The 27,141-nt window shown below is 38.8% G+C and overlaps 1 protein-coding gene across 2 annotated transcripts; it reads left to right on the top strand.

The window, feature by feature from the left end:
* The first annotated feature begins 565 nt into the window (after positions 1 to 565).
* FAM168B (family with sequence similarity 168 member B) lies at positions 566 to 25,947 on the top strand. Of its 2 annotated transcripts, XM_067301975.1 has the most exons (7): positions 566 to 627; positions 7,390 to 7,470; positions 11,031 to 11,114; positions 16,600 to 16,742; positions 17,680 to 17,857; positions 19,219 to 19,344; positions 20,805 to 25,947. In XM_067301975.1, exons 2-6 carry the CDS (start codon positions 7,401 to 7,403, stop codon positions 19,329 to 19,331), a joined length of 588 nt encoding a protein of 195 aa, XP_067158076.1. In that variant the 5' UTR covers positions 566 to 627; positions 7,390 to 7,400; the 3' UTR covers positions 19,332 to 19,344; positions 20,805 to 25,947. The 2 variants fall into 2 exon arrangements, with proteins under 2 accessions (XP_067158076.1, XP_067158077.1); XM_067301976.1 differs by lacking the exons at positions 566 to 627; positions 7,390 to 7,470 and adding an exon at positions 7,746 to 7,816.
* The last annotated feature ends 1,194 nt before the right edge of the window (positions 25,948 to 27,141 follow it).

Genomic DNA, 27,141 nt, shown 5'->3' with positions numbered 1-27,141 from the left:
TGCCTGCCCATTTCTTGTCACACCCCTCCGCGAATGACCAGCACGGCTGCTAAATGTCAGCTCGCACTTCTGCGGAGCGCGCTGCGGTAAGAGGGGGGCACCGAGGATAACTGGGAGCAGCAGGCTGTCCTACCTGTCCGAAATGGCAGCAAGCTGCCAGTCAGGCTGCTTTTACTGCTGAACCCGTGACGCTGTGCGAGGGGAGCAGCATTACTAGCTTTTAAAAAGTACCGGAATCTTCTTGTAATGTTTTCCCGCCCGCATTTCTACGTCTGCGAGCGTTGTGCTGCCGCAGCGGGCTGCGCGCCCCGCCCCGCCCTGCCGTCACGTGCCGCGGGGCCGCCCCCCGCCTTCCGGCCACGTGACGGCCGCTTCCGCCCCTTCCCGCCAGCGCCCCCCCGCGCGGAAGTGACGCGCGGCCGCTGGGTTGCTGCGCAGTTGTTCGGTGCGGCCGGGCGCGGAGGTGCCGGAGCCGCCAGGCGGTCACTGCCCCCCCGTCCCCTCCGCGCAGGCAGCGCCGCCCGGCCCCGCCCGCCCGCCCGCCCGCCGCCACCGGCGCCCCCCCTCCCGCCGCGAGCCAGCCAGCCAGCGACGGCCGGGGCCGCCACCACGAAGCGCCGCAGCCCGGTGAGTGCGAGGCGCCGCGGCGGGCCGCGCCGTGCCGCGGATGGCGCCGCCTTCTGGGGCCGCTCCCGCCCCGCCGCGCCGGGCCCGTTATGTAAGGGAGGCCGCTGCGGCCTGCGCCGCCGCCCGCCCCCCGGCGGCGGCCCCGAGCGGCGGCGCCGGCCTGGCTGGGCCCGGGCCTGGGCCGGGGCCGGGCCCGGCCCCGCCGCCGCGCTCGGGCGCTGCTGGGGGCCTTCCCCGCTGGCGGGGCAGCGAGTAACCTTCAGCGCGGCGCGGGCCGCAGCGCTGCCCAACAGGTGTCCCGGGCGGCCCTTACCGGCGGCGGGCGCGCCGAGCCGGGCTGGCCGCCGACCGCCCCCCGCGCGGCGCCCTGCGGCTCCTCCGCCTGGGAAAAGTTCCCGTAGCGGAGTAACACTGGGCTGATGCAGTGCTGGCGGGCGGCGGGCATCCTTAGCGCTCCGGGAGCGATGTAGGCTGAGCGCTGCGCGGCTCGGAACGGCGTAAAATTTCAGCTCTGTGTCGGGAGGCGGCCAGTCGGTTGGATTTGCAAATAAACAATGGCAGTAAGTTCGAGCGCATGCTAAAGATTGGGTATAGCTTGCAGGTTGTATTTGCCCTGTCACCTTTGTATCTGCGAGCTGAGGGAAGAAATAACATTTTAGCCCAGTCTACAGCCTGTAGAAAGATTTGTGAGATTAAAAAAAAAAATCGTTCCTAGAATACTGTTCTAGAATATCTGGAACCTAGTCATAAACACTGATCTGCCAGATGATGAAATCTATGCTCCAAGAACTGTAAAAAGTTAGATTTTAAGTGGTGGTGTATCACTTCAAGTGTGCGAAGAGCTGAATTTAATTTGTTCTTTAAGTGTTCGGTAGTAGTATGCTACCTAATTTGACTAGACTTTCTGTCTGCTTGAGTATGATTTCATTGCAGGATGTGTAATTGTTAGTGTCATAAAACTTCAATGCACATATAACGCATGCTTCCCAACCAGTACTTTTTGTGGTAGTAATTATTCACTTCAACTTTCAGGTTAAAAAGTGGTGGGTGGGGGGTAAAACACTTCTTGAGATTCTATCTCTATTCAGAACTTGTAACAGTTTCATCTGATTTCCAAAAGGAATGTGGTATAAACTGAAAATGAACTTAATGAAAATGCTTTGTAGGGTAATAATTTACCAAGAAGCAGAAATGCAGATTTAAGCTAAATGTTGTGAATATAATTCCTTCATGTCCCAAAACTTTATTCTTCCAGTTTTATTTTCTTCTACTTCTCATAGACAGTTGATACACTTGCACAAAATTGGTATTACACAGACTTTTTGTAAGACTCATACCTTGAAGAACTAACAATTTTGCTATACTATTGCATTTCTCTGAAATAAAAATAATTATATACCAGATCTCAAAGTTATGCAGAAAGTGCAAAGATTGGAGCTGACAACTTTTATCCCATTATGCAATGGCAATAACAGGAATTGTAGGCATTTTGCCTACAAATGTAGGGAGAGAAGTGCTGGGCCACCTGTTAATAATCTTTTCATATCCTTTTCAGGGTGGGGAAGAGGGTACTTAGTAATGTTGCTGCTTTTTGAAAAGTAGAAGAATGCTGCTAATGTGCAAATGAAGTTGGTTCACCAGCAGGATCTTGGTATCCACTGTCAATTTTTGGTAAAGGTTTCTTTTTAAGAATGACGTATGGAACTAATTCGGTAATTACTTTAATATGCAATCATATTGTGTGTGTCTTGACTGATACTGGGCACAAAAAGCGTTGGTGTTAATGTAAGAGTATTTCAGTTCTCTTATTCAGTCTTAAAATCTGAAACCACTAATAGAATAGACTTACAAATGAGAATTCTATTGACTGAAAAGGATTAAAAGTCTCTTAATAGCTCTATTCCTTTGTAGTCTTTAAAAAAAAAAAAAAAGTGTGCACATGCACACAAAAACATCCACAAAAGGGGGATTGCAGGTGTCTCATTCTTTCTCTTTCATGGAAAGATCAGCTCTATTCCTTTGTAGTCTTTTAAAAAAAAAAAAAAAAAGTGTGCCCATGCACACACAAATATCCACAAAAGGGGGTTGCAGGTGTCTCATTCTTTCTCTTTCATGGAAAGGACACCTTGTAATGCAAGCAGGGGAAGAAAACTTGCACGCGAATGACTTTTCCAGCTTTGTCTTTTACTTTATATATGAACTTGGGCACAGTTGTTCATCATCCTTTTCCAGGCTGTGGTTCTACAACCTAAATCTGTACTACCGCTATCCAGTCCTGCTCTCTTCCTTGTGTTGGAACTGGTGCTCTCTTAGCCATTTGGTGATGTGTTTCAGCTCTCTTAAGTTAGTAGGGGAAAAAAAGAAGCCACAGCAACTCCCTTTGCCCAGTAAACAAAACAAAAGGCAACAAAACCCAACAAAAGGCAGAATTCTGCCAACCTACTTAGCTGACCTGGCTTATTTTAAGGGTTTAGAGTGCCTCTGCTGTCCCAAAGCAGGGAATGGGGTTGCATGTTACAAGGGGAAAGTATGGCAGTACTGTGTAAGCATTGATTCAAGCTGGCTTGAATCATGGACCACCTCAAACCCATGCTCTGTTATGAGCAGAGGATAATATTTACCTCCTAGTGGAATTCAGTGGCTTGTTTTGAGGTCTTGAAAGAATGGAAGGAATGAAGTCCACGCTACCTGCAAGTATTGAATGCAGTGTGGGAAGTCCTGTTTTAGACTTTATGAAGTCTTGAATTCTGCCGGTATGAGCCACCTTATTTAAAGTAATTGTGACAAAAGTGCACGTTCTTTAGCCCAGGATTTGCATCAAAACTTATATTTCGGAGGCTGAAGTCTTGACAAAATCCTGATGCAACTGAGTCTTTAATCAGTGTCAGTTATTTGAACAGCAGAAATGTTTTGAACTATATTCTTGTTTAGCAGTGGAACTGACTTTTTGAGATTATAAACTACTGGGTTTTTAGGTGTTGCATTTTACCTCTATTAAGGTTTGACTGGAAAGCAAATGGGTAAAATGCAAAACATTAGAATGGTAATTAACTTTGTGCCTGTTAAGGAATCGTATTTAAGTGGCAAGTGGGTCCTTTGTATGGTTTCATAGCGAACAGCCTTCTAAAACTGTTCCAAGATGGATTGGTGTTAAATGCTTTAATGTTTTAGAATGAGTCTTCTCAAGTTCTGAGAATGAAAACATTAGTGGACTACAGTATGTCTGCTTTTGGCAAAACACTTATTGAGGGGATGTTCTTACCCAACTCCTGTGATAGAATTTTGTAATAAAACGAGCACAAAGTGGCGTTCAGTAGGTCTTGTTTTTTTACAGTGTTGGCATTGGTCTGTAGTCTTTTTGGTATGTATCTGTGTAAAATAATTTTAGAAAATAAAAGCTTCCAGAAATATGTTCAGCTATATGAAGAGTGTACCAAATTGAGATTGCTAGAGCTTTAGCATTAGCAGCAGTTGGCCTTTGTGCTCAGCTTCCCAAAACATGAGTTTAAGAGGAGGAGGATTGTCATAATATCTATCCCAAGATGAGATTTGGCAAGCCTGAGCAAAACCAAATTTGATAATTTGGCCCTAGCAAGAATGGAATATGAAGCATTTACACTTTCCAAATGTTCTTGAATAGTCTTTAATCAGAACATCCTAAGCAAGTATGATTACCTGTACTTCAGCTGAAAGAATATTTAGTTGACTTTGTGTAATTTCTATACAGATGATGCACAGTAGATATTTATTTACATATGCATTAACATGAGAATGCTTTGGAGGGCATGCCACTAAAAAGGTTGAAAACTATGCTGCTTTGGGTTCAGTTTGTACTAGTTCCCCTAGTGTTTGATGTGGACTTCAAGCATTACAGAAAAGTGGACTGCAAGGTTCCATATTTCAATATAACAGATGCCCTTCCAAGTAAAATTATGGTAACGATGGGATCATTGCAACCACTGGGTAATGCTATATAATTATACTTGGACATGTTGGGTCCTTCACAGAAGATCTGAAAATAATTATTTTTAATTAGTGTTGGGTCTGAAGCTTTGTCTGCATTAGGAAAACTTGCAAGCACTTTTTTTTTTTTAACTGGTGGATCTCAACTTGTATTTCAGTAGTGAAAGCTAGAGTGTAGAAGCAGTAGTAGTAAAAGCACGGTCCTGTCTGACTGAAGTTGTGCTTATTCGTAAATATATATGGTGTGGCTATGCTGATTCAAGTGAATGCTTGTGAGTTTCATGTGTAGATGCCTCTGAAGTGGAAATTGGCCCTGGTTTTTCCAGTAAAAGAGAGCTTGCAAAGCTCCTAAAGCCATAGTTTTATTCCCTTACCTAAGTGGAATTCCTTTCTCTTAACCTACGCTTCTTAACCTACACATGCATCTCCCAGAATGCGTGCCCGTATGTTCTTCTGCAGTCATTGACTGCTAATACTTCTGATAGTTTGTCTTGATATTTTCTCGGATAGTCACAGAATGCCCTTGCTGTTTCTCTAGTCATTGTCCCCCCCCCTCTTTTTTTTCTTCCTTTTTGTTGCCATTCAAAATGATGGCAGGGTTACAGGATCTTCTTTCCTCCTAATTAATGCAGAGACTGCGAGGAGGATCAGTGTATTTGTAGTGATATAGGGATGGTGAGCGAGGCTGTTTAGATTTGAATGAAAAGATATAGCCATCTCCCATAAGACTTTTATTTCACGATTTGGGTGTGCCAATACTGAATTGAAGCTTGGATCTCTCATGAGTCTTGTAAGCTTAGAGGCAAAATATGACAAAGCCAACACTGAAATAGGGGCAAAGATGGGAATGAAAAAGGAATGCAGTGGAAATCGTAAGAGGACAGACTGAAAGTTTTCAAGTAAATGAAGGTTCTCATTTAGAAAGGAGGATATGCAAAGTATGAAGAAAAAAACAAAAAAAACCCTGCTATGGTGAAATATTAGACTGGCATAATATGCCAACTGATTAAGGCACAGATGTAATACTCTAAATTCCACTGTGCTTCATTGGCAAGTAATGCTTTATACTTAAAGAAGACTGGTTTGTTGTGGAGTATTTCTAAAGAGTTTTGTGTTGAACTGCTTTTTCCATGTTGGTTAGGTAATTAAAGCATGCTGCTTTGGGGAACTTTCTTGATGCTAGGCAATGTAATGACAATTAACATGTTTTTAATGGATTTTATTGTCCTGCGATGCAATCAAGTATGAAGCCGAAAAAAAAATAAAAGCAATACTATTTAAGTTATTTTATAGTATTTCTAGGTTTAAAAAACCCCCCAAAATCTAGTAAATGGTTGAATCTTGTAATTCTTGTACTTTTTTTTTTTTTTTTTTTTTTGGTGAAACCTGGTAATAAACTTTCTGAAAGCATTTATCTCCGGAATTCTTCATGTTGCACAAATGTTTCTTTTGTTTCTGTTGTGGCGTATTAGATACTGCTAAAAATTTTGCAACAGAGCTGTTTTTAATATTACTCATTTTAACAAGCAAACTGCTGCTTACTGGTTGTGCTTTATGCACTCACTTAACTGAGGTTTATTGGGGAAGATATACTGATAAACTTAACTCAGATTCCTGTCAGAGCATATTCAGTGACTAAACTAGTGCAGGCATAATTATGAAGTTTATTTTGCATCATAAACTTTGTATTTACAAAATTTTAGTAAAACTGTGGTGTAAGCTGCTTAGCACTCTGTTTCTTTAAGTAAGATTGTGCATCTCAAGATATAGAAGTGACTCAAATATCAGATATTAGTGGTTAATTAGAAAGTCTGGTTTGATAGCACGCCCCCCTGTCTTGCCATTAGAGGCTATTTCTAGTGAAAAGTTGGCACTTGTAGCGGAAAGAGAAGAGGTAGATCTGTAAACATATATAGAATATCAGAAGACTGAAGATAGAGGGATTAAGACTTTTTTTTGGTAAACTGTTAGAAAAGTAATTGTGAACAGTACTCTGGCATGTGGTGGCCTTGCTTGTGACTGTTGTGCAGTGATTTCTATTCTGTAACTAAGCTTGCTAGAAAAACTTGAGAAAGCATCTTCAATGCCCTCTTGCTTACCTTGGTGTTTATATACAAGATCTGCTTTTAGCAGTAGAGGTTCAGTTTTATTCCTGCCAATGATGCTAATTATAGGTGCCTTTTTGCGATGTGAATACATAATTCAGAAATGACTGGACGCAGCTGCCAACTTGTCATATGCTCCTGAGAAGTTAACAGCAGTAAATTACTTAGTTAGCTTTCTAATACAGACCTTTTTCCACTTATTTCCGTAATACTTGAACTGTTGATGGTGGAGGAATTTAGTGCTGGTAAAGGCCTGGAATCTCAGGTTTGTAATGCCAGTCATAGTAGAACATAAGTATTTACATCTTTTGGCTAGATGATTAAAGCAAGAAATGGGACGAAACCCAGCCTGGTAGGAGGTGCACGCAGATGGAGAATCTAGGAGTGTGAACTGCTGCAGTGGATTAGTGAATTTGTGTTCTGTGGGAGCAGCTAGGGATGGAAAAACCTTGAAAGCATGCTCCACAACAGGGAATATTTCCTACTTGAGAGATTCTCTATCTGATTGAGGATTAGTGATACTTTGAAACTTAATTCTGTGATGACTCTGTGTTGCTTTGTAGCTATTGTTTAGATGTTGGTATGAGTAGCAGAATTGCATTATACTCTTTCCTTCATTTCTGGTTCCACGTTGCTGCTGAGAATTCAAGCTTTCCCTATACTTGAGTAATTTTTTTTTCTCTCCCCAATTTAGTTACTGAAATCATGAATCCTGTGTATAGCCCTGGATCTTCTGGGGTTCCCTATGCAAACGCCAAAGGAATTGGTTATCCAGGTAAGTAACTCAGGTTTTTCAATGAACACCATTTACTTTGATCTCTATTGTAATCAAGAAGAAATGGTCACATAATAATGGCTTCACATGTGGTAGTCTTTTGAGTGAGATTTCAAGAGTCATGTAAGTTGTTCTGACTGTTCTTTAATAACTCTTCCAAAGTAACCTATCTCAGGAGCTCTAATAATTTTGTCCTGCAAGAAAAGGAGTCAATCTATTTCTGTCGCTAGTTGCCTGGCACTGTTAACATTTCTCCTCTCGTTTTTGTTCATCAGACACTGTCTTTTGACTACCTATCAAAGTTGAGACCAAGAGAATGGCAAATAAAACTTTTAAAATGAGAGAAGTAAGTGAAACCAAATGAGAAACACAGAGACCAAGAAAAGCAAATTTCTCACTTTTTTTTTTCCCCTCACCTCTAAGTGCTCAATGTGAGCAGGCTTGGTTTCTGATATTGCCCTAGTTAAAAAGTTCGATAAGCCAATAATTAGACCTGGACAGGACTTTCCAAGGAGAAGGCTGAAGTGAAGGACTGTGTGTCTCTCGGAGGCACTTCAGACAACAATGTCTTGATAAAGTGTTTATTTCTGCTGTGTGGGGGATGAGTGAATTATTCCATCCTGGGAGACACTGGAGGGTCTTTCAACTCAGACTTTACATATCATAACCAATTAAATATGCATTGCTTTTCCAGGGAGACTGTTTTGTCATTTAGTTGATGTCTGTGTTGGGAACTAGAATTCATTCCATACTGTTACTGTTTATATTCTTTGTATCTATACTATATTTTCCTACTGGTATTTATAGTTTATAGATTTGTGTTCCAGATTAGGTAGGGTACTTTCCTCCCCTCCTTTTCCATATTACTGTTTCTTCTCCTAAAGTCTGGTGAATCAGTGAATTTTCTTTAATGTGATTTGATCTTCTGTGAACCCTTTTAATTTTAAATTTTGCTTTTCAGGTACTTCATTTTTTCCCTCACCTAATGTATCTTTCTTAACCTTCTACAGTATTTATAAGGGGAAGACACAAAGTATGTTGCAACAATTTTAATGCTATTGATTGACTGAAATGGTGCAGCAATATACTGCAAAGCTGATGCTGTGTATCCATCAGTCCTGAAGGATGGTTTTATTCTTCTCTATAACTAAATTAATTATATGGACTACAATAATAGTACATTAAGTCAAGCTGTGGTAGTTTACTAATTATCAGTATCAGTTACAGTACATTTATTTCTATATTCATAGTAGATCAATTTTCAAGGCTTTCTTTTGCTTTAGATCAAGATTATTGTGAATTATTTAAATACTACTTTGCATTTTCATCTCTTCATTTTTCTAAATACAGATTTGTGCTAACAGCAAAAGCTTCATTTGGGCATGTAACCATTTACAAACTGCCCTAAAACTGTTACCACTAATGAAAGTGGTACTTTTATTTACTTAGGAAGATAAACTATTGTAGATCTGTAGATAGCTGTTTAAACAATATTACAATCTAAGGACTTCTAATCTTTTACTCTACTGTTATATATAGTATATATATTGCTAGTCTTCATTTGGCTGTAAGTTCTTATAACTAAAATATATAGAAATTAAGTAAAGGTGTTATAAAAGTGCCTTAAATGTCTTGCCTCAAAGTGATCATTCAAAATATTTCATTACAAAATTAAGTCATTTATACAAATATGACTTAAAGTCAACTTAGTCAGTTACTTCTATAGTGATGCAAATAATTTACTGAGCTGTTTAATTCTGGCTTAAAGACCATGAAATAAATACAAAACGTTCTATAAAGTTGAAAGTAGACTTGCATTTTTAGTGTTTTTTTTGTTGTTAATTGCTGTATGACTAAGTCTCCTTTCTTTGCTTTTCCTGATGTAAAAACTACTGTTTCTCCATTCAGAATCATTGACTTCACATGGGTTGCTTGGTAGTAGAAAGTAATGAACCTATTGCTAGGAGGAATGTATTATTTAAAGGCACTGTGTTTCTGAAGCTGTTCCATATTCAATAGCTGTTTATATTCCATTACACCTATTTGAGGCTGTTGGATGGGGTTTACAATAGTAAGGAATCAATCTGCAAATGCTCGCACAAGGATGAAAGTTCTGTGTAGAAGTTAAACTGCTGCTTGCAGTAGTTAAATTTTTCCCAAATAACTTGTTCCTTGAGCAGCTCAGTGAGAGTGCTCTGCTGTGGAGCTAAACCAGTAAAGTGAGAATAGAGAACGGAAAAGCTGTACAACCTAAACAGTGTTGCAGATGTGTAGTCAGTTTGAGCAAGGTGTAAAGCCATACTACAGCTTTTCACTAGCAGCTTGTGAATTTAGAAAGTTAACAGCTATTTAGATCCTGAAAAGTTGTTCAGACTTGGTTGTGTTCTTCTTGTGCTTTTCTTTTATGCTTGTCTTTTATGCTTTTCTTAGTCTTATCCACATTTGAAACCTAATACATAGTAATATGAAGTGCATGTAACTTGATATGCTTACAGAGTGCTTTACAAACCTAAGTAAACATATAGGCCTGAGCTAAGGAACTTATATTGTTAAGAGTAATTGCTAAGGACTTGGGATTTATATGAAAATAGGAACGCTTCAAATTTGAATAACAGTTTAAAGCTCGTAGCTTTAAGTATGATGCTGATTACATGAATAGTCATCGCCTTTTATGTGAAGAAGTTGACATCTTTATATGTTGACAACAAAATGTGGTAATAACACTTAGAAAGACATTACTCCAAACTGTAAAAAATGAGTAATGTAAACAAGTTACTGAAAAATTAATTCATGATTCCTTCAGCAATTTCAGTTATTACAATCTAATAAACTTTGTCTCTTTCAGCTAACTGGTTTTTTTTTTTTTTTGCTAATGATATTTTTACCTTATACTTGAGACCAGTGTTTCACAATGTTAGCTTAGCCATAGTGGGTTTTGTATTCTGGTGTAGAAAGTTTTAACTACCATTTTGCTGCTGCCTCCGTGAATCACATACTGTTGAGTGTCACAATACGTGGCTGAAACTGGTGAGCTTGTCTGATGTATAAGCATGATAACAAATCTGTGCCGAATGAAACAAGTATTTTGGAGTGCTTGAGGTTGCTTTGTACTCTCTACTTGTGATCTCTCTTACCTGGGAAGTCAGGGTCACTGAGACTTTTAGGGATTTCATTATTTCTGTGAAAAAGGCTTTTTTTCTTCAAATTAATATTTTATGTACATCAGTTCTTCAAACTCATGGGGTTTTGGGTTGCACAAAAATTTGCTGTCCAACTACCATAAGAGTTATTTGACCAACTTTGAGATTTGCTGAAACAGAAGGGAATTTAAAGGGAGAATGGTATTTCTGACTCTATAGTTGTCCCCTTCAGCTAGCATGTAGCTTCAGCTGGCTTGGTAGAAGAGAGCAGCATAGTATTTTGGTTTAGACAATGTGATCAAAGACCAGCTGTTAGTTCATTTCAATTGAAAAGATGTGCAGTGAGAATCTTTGAGAGTAAAGCTTAGCTAGACTGTGCAGTTAGTCTAGAAAATAACTTTGACTTATTCTGTCTTCTAGCTGGCTTCCCAATGGGCTATGCAGCGGCTGCTCCTGCCTATTCCCCTAATATGTATCCTGGAGCAAATCCTACCTTCCAAGCAGGTATGTGTAATGTGTATGTCTAAGCAATAACCTGAAGTTCAGAAATTATTAGAACCAAGACTGAGGAAGAACTACTGGGGCTTACAGTAACACTTGTACTGTGGGATAAGTTTTACAGTACTCTGAATGTGACTCGAATCATCTGATAAATTTTAAATGAATATAATTGTATTTAAAGATATGTTCTACTGTTCTCACCCTTAGAGAAGGGAAAAGCTGAGTTCTTCTAGCTGTTGTTTCTGTATTTCAGACTTTAAAGCTTGCGCTGTACACTTTCCTTCACTGCTTTCTTCTTGACTTTGCTTGCTTTGCATCCTACCAGTTATTTCCAGGTTTCTGACTTTTTTTTTTTCCATTTGTCTGCCTGGCGGGTTTCTTAAATCCATTCTTTTGTTGTTTTCTTAGATCATACTTCTTTCCAAATTCAGCTTGCTGCTCGCTTTCTTCCTTCAGAATTGTCTCACACAAATTGATTGTCTGAAAAGCCTGGTTGCTGGGCAAAACTGTCCTGTCCATAGCGGGTTGTGTGAAAGAATCTAGGTAACTGCGCTTGCATGCTTCTCAAATAAGAGAAAGGGAATGTGATATGCCTAGAAAGGAAGGTCAAAGAATAGACATAAGAGAAACCAAAGCACTCATGCTTTTATGTAATTTCATTTTCACTAATATGATGTTGATGTACTAATGCTTGAAACAAAACAGAAACTGGTAACTATTCATGTTTCATTTCCACTTAGGCTAGGAATATATATCTGGTAGAAAAGTATTCCTTGAGGGGTCATTACCTACTGAGGAATTCGTTACATTGCCTTGTTAATGTACATCTGGGCCATCTTCAGGAACTCTTTTGCTTGCATATATTATGCCAATTTTTCCGAGAATATGTACACACATGAAAATTTGGCCTTGAATGCCTTTGTGTAGTTTATGGGGATAGGAAAGGATGGTATTTCATATTGAGAAAATACGTCGTGGGAGCCTGCTGGCAGGATTGAAGTTCAATGTTTCTGAAGTATGGCGTTTCGTTAACTGCCAGGAGACTCCTGTTAGTCATGAAGTTTTCATATCCCTTGCAGTTGTACCTCCAAGTCCTGGATACCTAATTTTAAGCTGAATGATAACATAAGCATTGTATTCCAAAAGGAAAAACAGGCTTTTTTTACTGACTGTATGACAAGTAAGGAGGACTGAGCATAGTAGTGCTTAGAAGCATGCTTTTTTGCAAAGCTTTGAGGTCCTGTATCTGTCTTGATTTCTTAGAAAGGTATGGCAGCAGTTACTGAGGCAAGGGAGAGTTAAGACATCTCAAACTTTTGTCTGCAGAATCTTTAAAAGTATGTGGCTGTACAGCTCTCCTTGGATCTGTATATTTTAGTTGGTATAACCTGGGTCTTGTCTTCAATTTACTGCTTATAAGCGTAGCAAGTACAGAGCTGGTTTTGGCTTATCTTCGGTCTTGAATTTATAAGGTAGAGCAAAAATCTACCCTTTGGAAAAGGTATGGCCTCTGTGCAGTTACCAAAACTAAGGGGTACTTGCTTGCATGCACACTGGATCGTTTAAGAACAGTTTCCAGAGTGAACTGAAGTTCAAGGGCAAGCTGTTCTGATCAGGGATATAACTGTTGGCATGAGAATCAAGAACCCCATGAGGGGTTTTTATTATCAGCTTGCATAACTATTAGGCCCTTCAGTCTCACAGTTGAGATCACCTTAGTGAGGGTATCCATGCTCCGTTGTATGTATCATCAGTGCCGTCTTATGATTAGTTGCAGTTTGCAGATCCTGTTGCAGTTCTTGCTTTCAAGTGGGGCTGAACATAAGGGGAGGAGGAAGTTGGAGCCACTTCTGAATCTTCAGCTGTCCACAGAAACCTAGGACGAACTCTGAACTACTGCTGGTCAGCAGATCCTGGCTTGAGAGCTACTGTTCAAGTAGACTTGGGGTCTTGGAAATATTCCCTATGAAAATAAGGTGCATGTAATTTACCAAATCATGTTGGTGATTGATGGTTTTTATCCAGTTAGTTGTTTGGTTTTTGTTTTTTTTCCTCATGTCAGTTAGATTGTAATAGAAGGCTATTTTTATTATTAGTTTGCACTGAATCATGTTTTAATATTAGTTTGCATTGATTAATGTTGGAATATATCTCATGCTGCATAAGAATGAAGACAGGGTAAGAAATATTTCACATGCATGAAAAAGGAATAAAGATATATAGAATCCTTGTTCATTGTCTTCAGATGTCCTTAATTTTTCATAAAGCTAATATCATTAGAGGTTTTTTTGCTGTTGAATGGAAAACAAGCTTTTATTTCAGAACTAAGAGTAGCTTTAGTTTTTAGCTATACTTAAAACTTGAAATTCAAAATGTCCAGATCTTTCTAATGAAGACTGGTAACTGCTTGAAGTGCTTTATCCCAACAGCTGGGATTTTAACTTCTAGTGGAAAATGTTCACTAGTATTTTTCTGATATAGCTGCTTCTGTGTATAATTAAAGCTCTTGTAAAGTTGCATCACACAGTAATATTTGAATGTGCCATGACATTGCTGTTTGGAACAGGTATCTTTTTACAGGTATTTTAAATTTGTATATGTTCGAATAACCATACGGTTTACTTTTAAAACTTTCTGTCACTGAAAGGGAGGGAAAAATGAAGTGGGAAGACAGAAGGCTTCTAGTACAGATATACCTCTTCACAATAATCAAAGTTAAATTGCCTGTGCAGCTATATTAGTTGATGGGGTTTTAGAATGAGAGGGGGCTTCACTGGAAGCACAGTTGTAGTTCAGTGCTAATGCTATGTGTCCAGCATTTTGAAACTTAATGTTTTTCAACACAAGTATCTCCCCATGCTGGAAATAAAGGTTATTTCCCCAGCATGCCCTATTCTTCAACTTATGTAGGATTTCTACAAAGAACAATAGAGTTTGGATTAGTGCTGTGGTAGCCTGTTTCAGTGTCTCTAAAGGTTGTAAATGTTATTAAAAATAACATAATAAACTTATCTTCTTAGTTAACATGATAATTTTCTGCATGAAGAGTGGAGTGAAACTGTAAAGAAATGCATACTCCTGCAAAAAGAATAAAGGTGATCTGTCATCACACTATCCTCACAAACATTTTTCTCTGCCCTATCACAGAAATATCGGTGTTGTAAATGCTATATGGTTTCATATCTCTTCTCAGTATTGAAGTCAGCACATTCTAGATTCGGATGGTTTTTAAAGTCAGCTTAATCTCTATTCCTGTAGTCTCAAATTTTCTGCTATAGTTACCAAGTATTTTTAGTTTTCTTCTTTACTTGTGTTGTCTTGGCACTAGTTAGTAGTGTTCCAGCTAAATAGAAGTCTTATCACATTCTAAATATATGAACTTTAGATTTGACTGGATCTTAAAGCTGAGGGAATCCTCATACATATACTTCACCATGTTAAATTAATTCTTAAATTCTCCTCTTTCTCTGCAGACCATGTAACATGTATTTATTACCCATATAGACCCTATGCTTAGCTGTTAAAGCAGCTGTCAATGTCTTCTATTGCTTAAGTGAGATTTTTTTCTTAGCACAGAACTGAACTCCTGGAGTAGCTGCTTTTGACAAAGGTGTTACAAGCCGGGAGCAGAGTAGCAAAAGCAGTGATTTATCTTATCTGGACAGCGAGGTCTGCTTCTGGCATGGTGATGTAGTTCAGTGTAGTACTGGTCTCTCAAGCAGAGTTTTTACTAAATTGTAGTGCAGCACATGAAACTGAAATGTACCATCAGAAGATTCCTTTCTACTTTGAACATACGACTAATGATGACTTTCACAAGTAACAAACATTCTTAAAACCTGCATTTTTTTTCTAACCATTAAATGAGTATATTTAACTTTCATTAAATATGTTTAACTTGCATACAAGGATGACAGTTACCAATTCCTTGTGAGTTAAAGTAATGCTTAAAAACATCCTCTTGAGTTTGGGCTACATAAATAAATTTCCATCCCTACCATGCAGCAGACTGAACTGGTTCAGTAACTTTAAGGGAAATCTATGTACAAAATTGCATGGAGCTCTAGGGTTTTGTAGGATGGCTGCTATTACCAATGTCCTTTTTTTTTTTTTTAATTTTTATTTTTTAAGGGAAAATTGCCAGACTTCTGGACTTAACTTCTGTAACACCCACTGGTGGCTGCTCCAAAGTTGGACGGTGACTACTTTGCATCAGTTTCATGAGATCTCTCAGCTGAGGCAGGGATAGAGGTTTACTTGCTGTGGATGCTGTGACTTAGTGTGGTGGGCCCGCATGAGACACGAGATCATTTCAGCATAGCGCAGGCTTGGGCTTTGACCTTTTCTCAGAACAGGTCAGAGCTGTTCTCTGCTGCCCTCAGTTTCATTGCCAGTGGATACTGCTGATACCATTTTTGTATTCCCACTCTGGCCATTAAGCCATGGTATCATCTTCAAGGGTAGTGTCCAACATACTGTGGCAGCGATGGTGCTTTTCACAGGTCTCCTCCATACCTCTTCATTCCCCTGTGCCGTTGTCCTGAGGCTGTGTCTGATGAGGGCTGGAGGAATTATGGAAGAACTTTGTCTTCAGGCAACGTCTGAGCCCGCAGCTGCTACTTACTCTTGTAAAAATTGAGCAGTTCCCAACATATACGAGACAGACTGACTCTAGGGGCTTTGTAATGGGAATGAAAAAGAATTGTTTCTGATGGCATCTGTCATCTTATCATGGTGTATAAAAACAATTCTTAAGTAATCGTGAAGAACACGTCAACATATGAAATATGCAAAAGTGAGATACAGGGGTATGCAAGTGCCTTTGAAGTCTAATTTGCATTTGCAGATGAACTACGGTGTTTAAGTTTTAAAGGTATAATCTTTAATATTTCTTTTAGTTCAGAAGGTGTCAGCAAGCATGAATAAAGGTAACTTGAAGTGGAGGTTGCACATAGTGTCTGTCTGTTCTCTGAAAAGCCATCTTGAGCTTTTACATGATTCTGACTGTGAAATAAAGTTATTCTTGTGCTCTATCATCTTCTACAGAAGGTAAATGCAGGTTACTTCCCTATTATTATGTTCTGTAATTATAATTTCAGGTATGTTGAGAACTGGGCTGACATTAACCCGTGCCAAATCCTTCTGTGTAGGAGTGCTGTCTAAGAGACTGGATCCGAGTATTTAATGATAACAAAATCCAAATCAGCTTTTTTATTCCATACCATTAATTAAAAAAAAAAAAGTGCAAAAATACAGTAACTTTTCATTCTTAACTTGACAGGCAGTCAGGTATTACAGACGGACTGTTACCGGTGTTACATAAAAGACCTAAGTTGTGTATGGGCCTTGAGGGTAGCCTGCTAAGTATTCACATTAAGCAGGAAGATTAAGAAACTTAGAAATTAAGAAAATTGTTACCCTAACTTTATTAAGTAATGTACTGACACTTATTTTTCATATTTTTAATGCAGACTTACCTTTGTTTCAGGTTATACACCAGGCACCCCATATAAAGTATCTTGTTCACCCACTAGTGGTGCAGTGCCACCATATTCTTCATCACCGAATCCCTATCAGACTGCTGTGTATCCAGTTCGAAGTGCCTATCCACAGCAGAATCCGTATGCCCAGGTAAATAAACAAACCCCACCCAAACCTTTCTTCTGTTTGGATAGCATTTTGTTTTCAGTGTAATAACTATTTGAACTATTAGTCTTATCACCTTTATTTCTTCATGAGAATTCTTAATACAGTACTTCCTAGTTTGTTTGCCCACATTTACATTTGCTGTCTCACATGACAGTTACTCTGTACTCATTGAGGAGTGTTTGCTCTTTAAGGAGATAGTAGATTCAGCAGTTTTTAAAATGAGCACTGGAAGCTGTAACTACTGCGTTCTGATTTTGTTTTGTCAAAAATTGTTGTAAGCTTACTCTGAAGCCTCTGTTAAGATTCAGGGACCTACCAACTCTCATACTAGCCAAACTGATGAAAATTATTAATAAAGAGTAGAATTAATAGACACTTCAGTAAACATGGCGTTTGGGGGGAAAAGTCAGCCCCCTTTTGTACAGAGGATATTTGACCTGGCATATACACTAATTGAATGGAATTAATGAGCATGTTGCAAGGTTGATCCAGTCTGCCTAGTGCATTTGGATTTGTCAAAACCTTTGGTTCTCTAACCAAAAGCAACTGAATAAAAAAAGTTGTGAAAGAATAACAGAGAAGTTCTGTCATGTATTAATATATGAAAAGATAGGAAACAAAGAGAATGAATGAAGAATGAGCCCTTACTGTTGAAGGTGCAGTCTGCTGTGGAGTTCCACAGAGGTCTCTGCTATTGAGGGTTATCCTAAAAGCCTTAAAAGGGGGCTAGATGACACAAAGTTTGCCAGTGAAACAGAACTGCTCAGAACAGTTGAGTGTTCTGACTTTTGTTCTGTAAATACACTGCAATTTTAGAATAGTACTTTAATTTTATGATGCATTCATGAAAGAAGATACCATCTGTTTATTTTCCCACCAGATATACTTAATCATTTAATATACTTTTCTTCCCTAACAGCAAGGCACTTATTACACACAGCCTTTATATGCAGCACCACCCCACGTAATTCATCACACCACAGTTGTGCAGCCTAATGGCATGCCAGCAACTATGTATCCTGCTCCAATTCCACCACCAAGAGGAAATGGTGTGACTATGGGGATGGTGGCTGGGACTACTATGGCAATGTCAGCAGGTACGTGAACTTGCATCCCTTAAGTTTTCTTGGTGAAGTTCTTCATTCAGTTTGAGGCAGAACACAGCTGTATTATAAAAATATAATGTTGGAGATGTGCCAGGCAGAATGAAAATAATTTAGATTGGAAAGGACTTCTCCAGGTCATTCTCAAAGCGTGCCTAGCTAGATGAGTTGCTCACTTGTCCAGTGATATTTCAATTATCTCCAAGGATGGAGATTCCACAGCCTCTTTGGACAACCTTTTCCAATATTTGACCACCCTTATGGTAAAATAGTTGTTCTTTATATCTGTATGGAATGTCGCATGTTTTTTTGTATCCTTTGCTTCTTGTTCTGTCAGTGTCTGACTTCATCTTCTCTATAACTTTCCAGTACACTGTTGAAGACAGCAACCTCTTAAGGCAGGTCTCTCAGCCTCCTCCCGTATCGCTAACTGGAATTCTTTGTATGTTGAGATAAAAGGTTTTATGTACTTGCAGTGGCTGCAGGTCCTCTGTGACCAGACTAGGCAATGGTTAGGGATGTCAGCTTCCTAATGACACTCTCTTTTAGTTATAATGTTTGGTGAAAATGTCATTTAATCAAGATCTAGTCTCATCGATAAGTATTTGCTGAGAGGGTGGCATGCTTTTACCTAGTGGATGTTAACTTGCTAAGAAATGTCCACACTTCATTCAAAAACAAATACCCAGCCACGCCTTAATTCAGTAGTTTAAAAAATGAGGGTCGTGAGCTTGTTTTCAGATTCTGGTTTGTATCTTGTCAAATTTATCACTTAATTTGAAGAATCCCAAATCTAGTGAAGTAATGTGTCACAAACTGAACTAGCATTAGAGTTTATTTCAGTTCCATGTTTCAATTTTCATGGGAAAGTCGCTCACAAGTGTTTGTAAGCATTCATACAAAGCACTGTAGAATAAGGCTGTTAAGATCCTGTCATCTTAGCCTGTTTCTTTCTGTGGCCCCTTAGTTTCTAAAAAACCTATTGGCACGAGTGCAGACAGGAACTATTTTTATTCCGATTTATCAGTCGGTTATCTTTACCATCAAATATTCTTATGGCGTGTAAAGCCTGCTGTAGAAAAGAGTTTTTCAGTGTATAATGTGCTTATGTTGCAGGGTTTCTGCTAAAGCTATTTTTAAGTAATGAGTATTTTTGTGTGCATTGGACTAAACATCAAAATGATCATCTTGCAAAAATGTTTGAAGGAAGGTTTGGGCTGGAGTGCAAAACGATACTAGTATTTTTAAATCGGAAGATGAACAAGCTGTAATTTTTTCTTAAATCAACTCTTGCATGTTTTCTAGTACTAGAATTTGTGAAAATACATACTGAAAAAATGTTCTCTTTGTCCTAGGTACTTTGTTGACAACTCATTCCCCAACTCCAGTAGCCCCTCATCCAGTTACTATGCCCACATATCGGGCTCCAGGAACACCAACCTATAGTTATGTGCCCCCACAGTGGTGATCATCCTGGCAGTGTAAGTTACTGGCTTAGAATGAAAGCAGTTAAATTATTTTTATAAATGACATCACTGCAGGTTCTTTCAGGGAGATTTTTTCAGAAGGTAAGTGTCTGGGGTATTTATACAGCATTTTAATTGAGTAAGAATATGCAAAAAATGCTGCTCGAGTAATAGCTGTTCTCTGCAAAGGAGAGAAGCCTACTGGGACTTCTTCAGTGATCTGTGTCTTCAGAAATTACTGTGATTTTTTGTTGTTCATGATTGTGTGTGGAATACAAATGGATTAGTCTCAAGTTTGCCTCGCTAAAATCCATCTGGGACTGCAGGGTTAACTTAGTATTTTGGGTTCATTGGTGATCGTTGAATTCAGCAGTACTGTGATCCCTGGATGAAGCAACATGTATAGCTTGGTAGTTTATCTATTTTGGATTGGCTAAATGCGTAGGCAAAATGAGCGTTTTGCCCTGCTCTGAGGGTGAATCTTTCTCAGAAGTTGCTGAAACAGATTAGCAATTGCAAGTTAAGTTCATGCATTTGCCCTGTTTGCAGCTAGCATGGCAAGATCATTTTTAGCATGGAGCATAATTTAGATCATGGATTTGTTTGGAGAAAAGGAGTATAATTCTGAAATTTGCCATAAACGTGGATTTTTGAGGGTGTTTTCCCCTCTTCCTCACCTCCCTTAGGTCAGTAGTATGTGTCAAATTGACATGCAGCCTAATGTTCTTGGGATTCTGACTAGTGCTCCTGTTTTGTGGGTTTTGTGTGGGTTGTTTTTTTGTTTTTTTTATAAATTGGGAGCAGTTTCATTGAAATTAAGTACTTAAGTACAGACCAACTCAACTAGAAATGTTCACTTTTGGTCCATTTAGTTTGTGATAAAGTTAACTTTGTTTTAACTTACTTTGGATTTTTGTTTCAGTGATTAGGAGCCCAGAGTTCTCCGTTTTGGGTGGTTGTTTGCCCTTTGAGCCAGTTGTGTAATGTCTGTTTCTTGCTTTGCTGCGATGCTACATATCAGTCTGCAGGTCTGAAATGTTTCGCACACAAAGCTCTAAGAATGTCATATTACAGGAGTATAAAAAGTGAGAATTTTGCCATGATTCAGCTCATGACTGCTGATAATTAAATTGGGCATAAAACACCTTTTTAATATTACAACTCCTACTTAGACAAAACTGCTAGTGCCAGTAGAAAACTGGAAAAAAGATGACAGATGAAAACTAATGTATTGAATTTTTACCGAATTCTTTCTCCTCAACCTATAGAATTAGTGGCTAGTGATTTCAGTTAACTAGATGAGTGCTAGGGTAGCACTAGATGACACCTTTTAACCTCTGTTGTGTATGCCTATCGCTGTGGAGCATGCTGTGTTAGAATACTTTACCACGCTCAAATACTGTTTTCCACATAATTCAACTTTTTTCCTGTGTGTGCTTTTTTTTCTCCTCCCTCCTCTCCCACCCTCCATGTAGGTTTGAAGATGGGAGATATGCAATCAAGAAATTGAGGTTTAAAAGTTGGTGCTGAAGCCCTCATGCCTCCAACCAGGACTTTTCTTCTGAATGCTTTCAACACTTGGCTAAACACTACTAATTCCTGATCACTGAAGATTTTCCAGTGCTGCATATCTTACATCTTGGAACTCCAGCAGTTAGTCTTAAAGCAAATCCTGTTTTGTGGACTGTCTTGCAATTTTTTAGCTAATTATAATGATAAAAAGGGAGTATAAATTTATTCTGATCCATATCTAGTTGAATGCATGTTAAAACACAAAAACAAAGCTTGCTCAATCTACCTGCAGTGACTGATGCAAAAACCATCATATGCAAATCCAAAGGAACCGAGAAGTATTTTACAACTTGTATCACTAATGCACTGTTGTAATGTATGCAGGGTCTTAAAAGGTAGAATCATGAAAGTGAGTTTCTTTATAGAATACCGTAATATACATTAGTTAAGTGCTTCAACCTTTTTGGGGTTGATGGAGTTGCCAGTTTAGAAGGGGCACTTTTTTTTATTTAAGTGATGTATTCTGTTCAAATTCAGCTAACACAAATTGGAGTGACTGGAAAACGAGTCAGACAAGCTGTAGAAATCCCGCACACAATTAGTTTTCTTTATACCTTATCATTTTTGTTTTATGGATTCAGTGTTATACAGATGTTCTTAAAGATCAGAATGAAATGACAAAGGTAATGCTGTGTGCCAGTAAATAAAGCAAACTTCCTTGAGGCAAATACTTGCTGTTAGGAGTAGGAGGAGGTAACATCACCTGCATAATGAATTATACGTCCTGGGGAGATACATATCCAGTACTATCTTTCATATGATGCAAGATCTGTCAAAGTGAGACTGCCACACAGACTGATAGAAGAACATTTGCATTTAGTTCTCAGTTCAGGAAATCCATGCTGTTTTTCCTAAAGAATATCATAGTTGAAAATGTGTGTGCAGTTGACCCAGCTTGCTTTCCTCAAATTTAAGAAATGCTAGAGTTTTCCACCACAAACAGGAGGAGTTCAGCTGCATCTTATCCTGAGGAAAGCTTGTGTGCCTGATGAGTATGTTAAAGGGGAACAAACCATTTTAACACAATTTTCTTATTAGCTTCTCGCAGTATGGGCTAGGGATATGCTCTAGGAGGGCTGCCAGAATGTGGAGTTGGGGAGTTTTCCTGAAAACATTTGTAACTGTAGTAGGAGCCATTCGTCGGTTACAGCTTTTTGGTGTATTCTTTAGGATTTTTTTTTTCCTTCCTAAATTGCACTTGGAAGCATGTAAAATAAGACTGACTGCAAATTAGCATTTCATTGCAATGAGTCATTTCTGATATTCTTTCTTGCAACTTCAATTTTTAAAAAAGTACCTCAAAGCAAATGCTGTGGGGATAAAGGGCTAGCCTTAGAACCCATTTGTATACCAAAATCGTTATGGGGAAGATTTTAAATTTTTAAATTTGAATATTGCACATAAAATCAAGGTTTTTCTTAAACCTGCATGATTTATGATTCCAGAAAAATGCAATTTTGTTCTTTTGGATACATTCTACCTGCAATAAATATGCAGTAGGTGGTTATAAAATGTTGTTCCCTTTTAAACGTTTACATGGAGGTATATCAGGCTGTAGTGTTCTTGTAGGTTAACTTCCATTCAGAAGTGTTTTTTTTAAGTTGTATATCTAGTTGTGCTTTGATTTGGGGTGTTCTGCTCCTGTACAGATTTGGCAGCTACTTCAGGGTAGCATCAGTGCTGATTTAATGCCGCCATTCCAGTACTCTGCCCCGGTGGGAGGCTTACGTACCCGATAACCCATTGGCGGTTAGAGCCTTCAGTAACTATTTTTTACCTTAAGCACTCTCCATATTTTTTTTTTACTTCCATGTGTGGTCTTTTTTTTTGTTTGTTTAATAAAGTTTAGGATTATTTTGCATGGATCACTGTCAGTGGATGGCCCCCTTATTTCTAATGCCTTGAACATAACTATGGTGTTGACAATAAGTACTTTAAACCTTACTCATGAGCACTTACTGCAACTTAGGGATTTCCATATGTTTTTATATGGAGCAGAAAATTACCCCAGACAAACCATTTGAATCTGTACTGCTTTGTTCAAGTCTGTTTAACGATTCCATTTGTGTAGTAGGTTTGCAGCTTTGATTAGTCAGGTGCGCCAGAGAGTACAGTGAACATTAATACAGGCTGTTTGTCCAGTTTCGCTAGTGTAGAGTTGAGATTTTTGTTGTCTTAGTATGATTTTAATAAAAAGAGTTGAGGTGTGAAACAGTGCTTTATTGAGGAGAAGCTCTAAAGAACAAGCTCTGAGCTTTGCTGTCTCCTGTCTCGTCACCCAATAAACAAAAGCTTTGAAAACCATAGGAGAGAACTTTCATGAATGCTGCATTAGATTCATAGTTAAGGAATGAATATGGTGTCCTACATCTTTGCTCTAACTTCAGATTCCTAAATGTTGTCTTGGAATTGGTCTCTGTATAGTATTCCATACCATTTAGGCAGTCTCACTTACTTGAGCACTTTTTTCTAAGTTGCATTATGGGATTCATCCACGAGGGGGAAACTGTACCTTTTTTAAAAGGTATCACACCTCCCAGTTCTGACGCTGATCTGCTGGGAGGGTGGAGCCATGTCTCCAGGAGTTTGGTATGGGAAGTAACCAAAAGCACAGTGCAAGGGGACGGGGGGAATATGTGTGTATATATAACTATCTTAATGGTATTTTGTTGCAAATAGTAGAAAGCATGGATATAAAACTGGCGGGGGAAATTGTACATCATTAAATAGGCGTTTACACAGTGGGGGTCTTATGAAACATTCTCTCCTGCTTTTTATATAACATTCCCTATTTAGAATTCCTTTATAAATAAATACACAGTATGTGTTTGCACTAGAGCTCCTCAGAAAATGAAAAGAGCTGGTGCAGTAGAAACATTTCAGATCAAGCCTCTCTTTTTTAAAAAAAAGAAAAAAAAAACTTTAATGGCAGCTTTATATGATAGATTTAAAAAAAAAAACAAAAAAAAACAAAGTACTACTTTAAACCTGGAGCTGAAGATAACTGTTGCAGCAATAACAAAGAGAAGTCCAAGATAGAATTTTTTTTTTTGATTCAAATTTCAAGTGTTGAGTTTAGATAAAGTATTTTTAAGACTGAGGTATTCCCTATGTCTGTAACAACTGATGAAAATGTCGTTTAAACAAAGCAGCAGCAAAATAAAAATAACTAACAATTGGCACCAAAACCACGTAGCCCTAGTTAGTGGTGTAGTGGCTATTAATCAAACAATAGGGAGGAGAACAGAGAACCTACTACTATATCTTGCCAATGCTTATTGTAACCAAACATCTCCAGTTTGAAGTTTCTAGGAGACGCGCAGGAATATGCTGTTCATGAAAGCTTCTTTTGAGTGTACTATGCAAGTTAAATGCTTAGATGCAGTGGTAGATTACAAAAATTCCTTCATTTTAGTTGAAGTCCTTCCTTGTATCATTTTATCCACTGGGAAAAAAAAAAAAAGTACCACCATGTCTTAGTGTTATCGGAGTGTAGTTCATGGTACAGACTTGTATACCAGGGTACTTAACATTAACTACTCTTCATGGAGCGTTTTGGCTTTGCTTCTGCTTGAGCAATAGGCCACTTAAGGTATCCGAGCAAGAAATGGTCAGAATTGACTTGGAATCACTCCCCAGTGCTTAAGCACAGTATTTGTATAACATTCATTTGGGTCTAGAACATGTTTTTGCTTGGATAGATAAGCACAGCGATCTGATGCCACCACTAATTCTAGGCTTTAACTGATACCAGAGAATAGGAAATACCGTGTATGTGAAATCTCCTATTTTAGAAACATGAACAGTAGTGATGCTTCAACTGAAACTTGTGGGAAAAGAGGACAGATGCTGTGGTGGTTGAATTGTAATTTGCAGTTGCCCGGGATGTGGTTTGTGCAGTAGTCGTAGGAAATAGGCATGAGCCGTGTCCGGTTTTCTCCAGCAGGCGTCACTGGCCGAGCTTAGCGTTTGCAGGGGGTCGAAAGCAATTATTAATCCTCATCTTGAAATGTTTGCGAACACCTGTTAAAAAGACATAAAGAATTAAGCTCATTCAGATTGTTCTTATTAAAGTGTCAGCTTTCTAATCCTGTATTTTACCGACTCTTAAGCTTCCTGTAGAGACCCTCAGATTTGAGGAGGTAGAATGCCAATTAAAAGGAACAACTGCAGCAAAGTTAGGGTTGTGTTTGGCTGTCAAGCCTCGCAAAGAATTAAGTTTGCTCTGAGATCTCCGAGTTAGCGAGGACTTTGTCAGCAATCTATATTCACCTCAGTGGGGGTGTATTAAGAGAAAGTAAGGTGTGTTTTGCAGAGGGAAGAGAAGAAAGAGGAACGGTGCTTATCTGGGGACAAGGAAACCTTTTCTTTTGTGTGTTGAATATAACACTTAAACATCTGAATTCCAGAGGTAGTAAGGGTCCATTTGTGATAGAAAATATTCTAAACAATTTATGGGCTCTGAAGTTTCAACATCGAGAAAGTGAACATGACTTTTCTAAACTGTTGTGACTTTTGGGCACTTAGCAGGCAAACTGGGAAAGCTTTTTTAGCTGGCTGCTGTACAGACTTGTTTTAATTAGAATGGATTTGTTAGTGGGTTTTTTTTCTTGTTGTAATGCTATTATTGGCTGCCCTCATGTCTAAGATTTGAAAAAGTGAGTGCATGCAATGGAAGTACAAGAGGCCCCAGTAATAGTTCTCCATGTTTGTTATGAAATAGACACAGGTTTCCTTTTTATGACTTTTTTTAAAACTGTCTTACAAACAGTTATATTGGTACTTTTTTTAAGTTTAGGTCAATGTTGTCTTCCAGAATAAGTTTTAAAGCATCACTCACTCCTGCATTGAACTATCGCATCAACACAAAGAGTGGAGATTCCATTCTGAGCCAGTTCAATTGTGAAAATTCATACTTTTTTATTTTTTATGCAATTCAATGAGTAGATGAGCTCAGATTTAAATTCTTAAAAGCACGTTTATTGTAACAAGAATTGTTATGTATTAATACTTCAGTTTTCAATAAAGATTGACTTGTGTTGCTTATTGTGTTTTTTCTACTGTCTTTGGTGGCACAATCCATTTTGAAAAGGTTCTGACTTGCTGGCCAGCAATATGGTATGGTGAAACTCCCTTTAAACTAATGTAATCTGGGGACTGATTGGAGCAGAGCAAAACATTCAAATCAGTTAAGTACTGCAGATTTGACTTTTCTCAATAAGCTTTCTTAATGGCTAACAAAACACAGTAATAAGTGCTTCCCCAGAGGGAGGGAGTAAGCTGCCCTTTCTGAGAGTCTGGTAAAGATGGTGCAATTTGGCCTCATTCCCTTTTGAGGCACTATGTGGATTTTGTATGTGTGGGTTTTTTTTGTTTGGCTGTTTGGTTTTTTTTAATTTGAAGTTTCTGGAGAACAGAATAGCTTAAGATAAAGGGAACAGATGTAAATTTTCACAATTCCTTAGCATTTACTTGATACCAAACTACTGCTGTCTGCAAGATGACAAGCCTTGAGCAGAAAGTTGTTTTAAGTTGGTGCCTTGGGTGTTTCGTAGAAGGAAAAGGGTGAGTAGGTGTGATGTGTGGGCAGTCATCCTATTTCTTTAAAGGGTGGGTGACTGTAAGTGACATTATTGTTAAGATGGCAGTATGCACATTATTTTGGGGGCTATACTGCTTGAACTAACCAGCTATTTTCATTTATTGTAGGTCTCCAAAATTAACTTACCTGGTAACATTCCTGTGAGAGCAACGCATGTGGAAGAGGAAGGTATTATGTCAGTAACTGCATCAAACTGCAAAAGTAGCATTTGGTTTTTGAGTTATTGCAACAGAATTTTTTGTGTGTATTCAGTGAAGTAGTTCAGCTTCTTAGCTCATGGCTGGGCACTTAGAATCACAGAGGGAGATTTCTTAGTGTATGTTCCCTCAAGCTAATTGCTCGCTGGTTACCCTGGGTTTACTTAAATTTTACAGGCAGATATTTCTTGCAGATCATTGGGGTTGCTGAAAATGGATAATCCCTAAGCAATGAGTTTCTGGAATCTGGGAGGATATAAAGGAGAAGTACTGTTCTCGGACATGTTGTTGCTGATCGTTCTTGGGTGAGAGGGATCTCGGTATAGCCATTCCTGTGGCTTGTTGTTGCAGAGATTTCTTTTATACTAATCCTCCTGACACACATGATGGTGCTGAACTTGTAAGGTGGCTTTTTTGTTCTGCTTTTAATAAGACCACGGA

The sequence above is a fragment of the Apteryx mantelli genome, chromosome 9, assembly GCF_036417845.1.
Source record: "Apteryx mantelli isolate bAptMan1 chromosome 9, bAptMan1.hap1, whole genome shotgun sequence".
NCBI classification, from domain to species: Eukaryota; Metazoa; Chordata; class Aves; order Apterygiformes; family Apterygidae; genus Apteryx; species Apteryx mantelli.
This window is presented reverse-complemented; position numbering and strand designations above follow the sequence as displayed.

Coding starts and splice junctions, on each gene's coding strand:
- FAM168B (XM_067301975.1), top strand. CDS start 7,401: ATGAATCCTGTGTATAGCCCTGGATCTTCTGGGGTTCCCTATGCAAAC. Junction 7,471..11,030: donor CAAAGGAATTGGTTATCCAG/GTAAGTAACTCA, acceptor TCTGTCTTCTAG/CTGGCTTCCCAATGGGCTAT. Junction 11,115..16,599: donor AAATCCTACCTTCCAAGCAG/GTATGTGTAATG, acceptor CCTTTGTTTCAG/GTTATACACCAGGCACCCCA.